We start from the raw sequence: 5,803 nt of genomic DNA, 5'->3' as shown, positions 1-5,803 counted from the left end.
GGGGTACGTATGAGGAGGCAAGGCAAACTACGGCGAGGTTGCACACACGAGTTTACGAGTTCAGACCCCTCTCGGAGGAGGTAAAAGGCCTACGTCTCGGTGCCCTGAGGCGGTCGACTAGAATATGGGTGTGTGTTACAGGGGGTGCGACCGCTTGTGCCAGAGGAGGGGGGTGGCTTATATAGAGTGCGCCAGGACCCCAGTCGTCCCCCGTTACAAGGTTCAATGTACATTAAGACAAGGCGTTACTGGTAACGCCGGCTATAAAGAGCTATTAATGATCTTTAAGACTACGGAGTGAACGTCTGATCGTTGCCGTCATGAGTGACTCTAGGTCTTCTATACTCCGAGTGGTTTCTGATATGGTCAAATGACTTCATCTTGCTCGAATGGAATTGAAGTATCCGAGTGAGGTGATTGGTCGAGTGGATTGCATTTCATGGTTACTTCAGTCGGTATCTCTTGTTATACTTTGAATGTCCTTGATTATAGGGTAGTGACCTTGGGTAGGGCGTATAAGTCAGGCTTATGACCCTGCCCTAGGTCCATGGCATCGTCACCCATGTTACTAGTCTATGTTACTACCCATTGTGGCTAGTCTTATTTTGGGAGGGGGTACTATTTATACTTATAACTACGACCAAAACCACTATCCAATATGCGTATTGAGGAATTAAGTTTGCAAGAGACATAGAACGCAATAAGCAAGATGCAATTGCAATATTCAGTAATTAAAAGGTCGGGGGAAGCTCATCGGTTGCTTAGTGCCAGTCACGAGAATGACACTCATGTGATAGCAGGCAGATAAAACTAACAAACCACTTGCAATTAAAGAAGGTTGGCCCAGTCTTGGCTTCATCTGATCGTCCAAACCAGCAAACTCAGCCAAGAATCAATCAGACCTCGTCTTGGTTGCAACCGTTGATAGGGTCAAGGTGCATACAAAAACGCCTAGCTAATAAGGGTAGGCCCTGAGAAGAATGCAAAACCCGGCCGGCCTGAGAGCCGGAGCGAGGCGCTGCCCGCCAAAACCCACCATTTGGACGCACGCCGTGCCGCGCGACCTATTCCCGTTGTTGTCACCTCGGCGAATTCGTCCACGTATCAACGGCGAGCAATCGCCATGGCCCATGCCAACAACTGACCAACAACCACCGGTGCAGCTGCACTGCTAACAGAGACCCGGCCCTTCTTCCGCAATCGCCGTTCACTGCCTGCGCCGCTGGGGCATCCATGGCGCCGCCGTCGTCCTTGCTCCGCGACCTGCTCAGCGTTGATGGTTTCAAGAAAAACCGCAAGCAACCGGACAACCCCTCGGTCGCGCCGCGTACCACGATCATGCCCCTCCAGCACCGGCGCCCCACCAAGCCCGCGCGGTCCCAGTCCGACGTCCAGCAGGCCCGCGGCCGCCTCAACCTCGACACCAACGGGGACGGCGCCGGCGAGGAGCCGACCCCGCGACGGAAGTCGTCGGCGTCGCTGAGGACCGCGACGAGCTACAAAATCAAGGACGGCGGCAGCGGCCCCGGCGCGATACCAGCCCTCGACGAGTCCGCGCTCAGCGCGCTCATCTCCCTGGCCGCGGGGACGGTGAAACAGTTCGCCAAGGACGAGTCCTTCCGCGCGTTTCTGCGGAGCGGCTGCACGTCGTGCGTCGGCGAGTCCGACCACCGCGCCGTCCTGGACCTCCGCGTGACCGTGCAGACCGTCGAGAGGGCCGCCGCGGTGGGGGAGGCCCTGCTCGACCCGCGCGAGCTGAAGCGCGCCTCCCTCAGGCTGCACTCCCTGGCGTCCCTCGACGCGGACGAGGCGCTCGCGGTGACCGCGTCGGGGGTGCCCCACGAGCGCCTCGCCGCGTGCGCGCACCTCTACATGTCCGTCGTCTCCAAGCTGCAGAAGAAGGACCACTCCTCCGCCGTGCACGCCCTGGAGGCCTTCTGCCTCGCGCCGCGCGAGGCACGGACGGTCCTTCTCCCCGCGCTGTGGGACAGGCTCTTCCGCCCGGGCCTCTCGCACCTCAAGGCATGGCGCGACCGGGAGTCGGCGGCGGCGAGATCGAAGCCGGACGCGAGGGTGAAGGACGTCGTGGAGAAGCTGTTCGTCGACGCGCTGGACGAGGGCACGCGCGCGCTCGCGTGCTACTACAGGGACTGGCTGCTGGGGCGCACCGAGGCGATGGCCCTCCCGTCCGTTCCCGCGCCTCCGAGCACGGCTCCTCCCGCCACCGCGCCGAGCACTGCCCCGGCCAGCGCGACGAGGTTCTCGACGTCGACGACGTACGACATCGGCTCGGACGTCGCGTACAGCTCCGGCACCCCTAGTCCTGCCATCTTTGTGATCGAGGAGACGCCGCGGCAACCTGAGCGGATGGGGGAGGAGGAAGGCAAGGCCGCAGACGCCGACAGCTCGGGGAGCGTGTTCCACGAATGTGACGACGGCGAGGTGAGGAGCTGCAGTCCCACGCCACGGGCAGAATCAAGCGAGCCCATGCCTCCTAATATGCTGGCCAACGAGGCATTTGAACCACGGGTAAGAGGCGATTTTATCTGGAAGGAAGCTCAAGTTCGTGCTCATGCATACTGAAAGAATTCACACTCCTCACACTCGAGTCAAAGAATTTCAGATCGAAGATGAACGGGGCAAAGGAGCAGAGGAGTCAACGAGCTACTTGCCGGCTCGTGACATGTCAGCCATTGACCTCCTCACACTCGAGTTCTGGTACTCCCAATCCTTCTCACTCCAATTTCCCACCCCTTATCGGTACAACACATACTGATCCATGTTTGATTGGGTGTGAATTTTCCAGTGAAGGGCCGCTCCAGATCAGTGGCAGTGGCACGGACGGCAGCCAAGTCCAAGCCACCATTTTCTCCACCACCCCGAGCGACTTCCTCTGCCCACTGACCCGGCAGATCTTCAACCGCCCGGTGACGATCGAGACAGGCCAGACGTTCGAGCGGCACGCCATAGTGCACTGGTTCGAGAGAGGCCTGCGGACGTGCCCCGTCACCGGGCAGGAGCTGGAGGCCCTGTCGGTCCCGGACACGAACCGCGTGCTCACGCGCCTGATCGACGCCTGGAAGGCGGAGCACTGCCGGAGCCTGCGGGTCGGCGACGGCGGGGCGCCGGAGGAGAAGCTGAACGTGGCCGTCGTCGACAGGGTGCTCGACGCGGGGCTCAGCGTGTCGGAGCAGACGGAGAGGGCGAGGCACCTCATGGCGATCGGCGGCGTCGACTTCCACCTCCACAGGCTTCGGGACGGGCGGGAGGAGGAGCAGAGGGCGCGCGCCGCCGAGCACCTGCTGCTGTGTGTCCGGGCGGAGGGCAGCGTCCGGAGCTACGTGGCTGTCAGAGTTCATGGAGAAAGCGTCGTTCGGCTTCTGCAGAGCGAGGTGGTCTCGGCCAGGGGCGCCGCGGTGCGTCTGCTCGTTGAGCTGCTCCGGCTGAGAAGGTACTATAATTCACTGTGACTGACTTGAAAATACGTACAAGGTGATTCCAACATTCTGGCTGACGAAACGTGGTGATTTTCGCAGAAGGGAAATGGTGGAGTTGTTCATACGCGGATTGTGCACGGTGTCGCTCACCGAGACGATGGACGTGCTACTCCAGCATCTTCGAAGCTCGCCGGTCGAAGAGCGAGCTCTGGTCGCTGTTCTGCTGTTATACTTCGATCGCACACTGTCACTGGTATGCCCTACACATTTTGTTGCTGTACACTTTTTCTTGTCATTGTTCGTGGATCAACGAGAAAGTCTGAATATCTGTAAAAGCATGTTTTCATTCTGCTCAAGTAGTCAAGAAGTATTATGAAACTCAGTCTGTAAATTATGTGGCAGGACGAGCCTGACAGAATAAACAGCAGCGTATACAGAGAAGAGGCTGCCAAGACCCTAACAGAGTCTCTGAGACGCTGCCTGATCGACGAGAACGTCGTGCCCAACACCCGGAAAGCTCTGCTGATGCTGGGAGGGCATTTCTCCTTCTCAGGCGACCTCCTCGCCGAGGACCGGATGCTGGAGCAGGCCGGCTTCGCCGGCGACTCGCCTGCCGCCACGCCCGTCACCTCCGATGCTATAGTGCAGGTACCGCGACGTGACGACGCATGGTTCAACGGTTTCTGAAGTCTGAACTCACTCGACTCAACGTACTGGTGTTCTCATCTCTTGCCGTGAACAGGAGACGGAAGCTGCCGAGAACGAGGCGTGGCTGGAGCACGTGACGGCGGTGCTCCTCGGCAGCGGGAGGCGGCCGTTCCTGGCGGCGCTGTCCGGGTGCCTGGCCTCTCCCGACGCCGGCCTGGTGGCGGCGTGCCTGACAACAGCGGGTTGGCTGAGCCGGTCCCTGGCGTCGACGCCGCTCAAGGACACGCACACGGACATGCAGCTCGCCGCGTTCTCGGCCCTCGTCCCGCGGCTGAAGCGGTGCCTGGCCGGCGGCGCCGCCCACCTGCAGCCCCGGCACAGGGTGCTCGCCGCCGTCACGCTGCAAAACTTCAGCAAAATCCCAGGTAACTACTAGTACTATAATTATCACTTATGAGCGCCTCATATCAACCACGAAAAACAGACGACGCTATCAAATCATTAAGCACGAAAACCGCACGAAGCTATCAAATAATTAAGCATTTAAGCTCCCGTTCACGTCGCCGACGACACGACGTTGGAGGTGAACTCCTCCATTGACTGAACTGCGTGCAGACTGCAGGGTGCTGCTGATGCTTCTGGCGGACGGGCTGCGTGGTCACCTGGCCGACCTCGCCGAGCTGACCCGGACGGGCGGTCAACTGTACGCCGAGCTCCACGAGTGACGACGACGACCTCGGGCCAGCACGCGAGTCGCCGGGCCGCCGGCGTCTCGTGCTCTCCGCGCGGAAGATTCAGCGGAGAAAAGTATGCGCGGGAGGCGCTGCTATTCTTTGACTGTTTCAGGCCAGGGCGCACACGGATATGCACGCATGCCTGCTGGAAATGAAATTGTTCTCAACTCTTTTATTGGCAGCTTCGTCGTCGACAGCGACAAGGGCTTAAAGGATAAGATCCAACTGTACAGTGTGATATCTTGTCTCTCCGTGGTTCTACAAAATACGTACTGAGTATGTACGATGAGGCGCCGGCCGGCTGTAAATACGCAAGTTGATGCTTTAGACAGAGACACATTTGTGCAAGTTGCTTGTGCTTTTTCTAGGCCATGTACTACTTGTATATGAAATGAAATATCATCGGTCTTTGAATTGATTATTTCCACTTGGAAAATTTGGGGCGGTGGATTAGGGTTGACCTATTTTGGAGCTATGACGACGTGGCAACATTCGGTCGATAAAAATGAATTTTGCCAAGGGTGGGAGTGGGTAATTTTATGATATACATTTGTTGAAATTTGCTCGGATGAACACGTCTTGCTTAGTGTTGTTAATGCGGGGACGTAGCCAACGGCGGAGCTATGTAGGCTCCTGGGGGGCTGTGCCATGCCACGGTAAGGCTACTACTTCTAATGGCCGTAACTAAATTACCATAGCCTGCCTAATCTAGTACCGTTAAGCATAGCCCCTGTTGTAAGCTAATGGGGGTGGCCTGGCCCCCGCTCGCCCCCCACTGTCTCTGCCACTGCGAGCGGCCGGTGATGTGCTATCATCATTTGAAGGGTTCGGCGCACCATCATTGTCCGTCACGGCGACAGTGAGATCGAGCATCATCCCGCGGATCATGTCAACTCCTTTGTGCGTACCACCCCCAATTATACCGACCCCTTCCTTCCGGCATTGGAATATCTTGCTCATTAAGCTTGTCTGACGAGGCTGGGA

General features: G+C 58.3%; 1 protein-coding gene across 1 annotated transcript; it reads left to right on the top strand.

The window, feature by feature from the left end:
* Nucleotides 1-762: 762 nt before the first annotated feature.
* On the top strand, nt 763-5,240 carry LOC119365630. Its single transcript, XM_037631274.1, has 7 exons — nt 763-2,529; nt 2,624-2,718; nt 2,807-3,451; nt 3,537-3,690; nt 3,840-4,085; nt 4,180-4,510; nt 4,701-5,240. The coding sequence occupies exons 1-7, from the start codon at nt 1,234-1,236 to the stop codon at nt 4,808-4,810; spliced, it is 2,877 nt and encodes a 958-aa protein (XP_037487171.1). The 5' UTR covers nt 763-1,233; the 3' UTR covers nt 4,811-5,240.
* The last annotated feature ends 563 nt before the right edge of the window (nt 5,241-5,803 follow it).

Source organism: Triticum dicoccoides, chromosome 2B (assembly GCF_002162155.2).
Source record: "Triticum dicoccoides isolate Atlit2015 ecotype Zavitan chromosome 2B, WEW_v2.0, whole genome shotgun sequence".
Lineage (NCBI taxonomy): Eukaryota > Viridiplantae > Streptophyta > Magnoliopsida > Poales > Poaceae > Triticum > Triticum dicoccoides.
The sequence above is the reverse complement of the archived record's forward strand: the minus strand, read 5'-3'. Positions and strand labels throughout refer to the sequence as shown.

Coding starts and splice junctions, on each gene's coding strand:
- LOC119365630 (XM_037631274.1), top strand. CDS start 1,234: ATGGCGCCGCCGTCGTCCTTGCTCCGCGACCTGCTCAGCGTTGATGGT. Junction 2,530..2,623: donor ACGAGGCATTTGAACCACGG/GTAAGAGGCGAT, acceptor AAAGAATTTCAG/ATCGAAGATGAACGGGGCAA. Junction 2,719..2,806: donor CTCCTCACACTCGAGTTCTG/GTACTCCCAATC, acceptor TGAATTTTCCAG/TGAAGGGCCGCTCCAGATCA.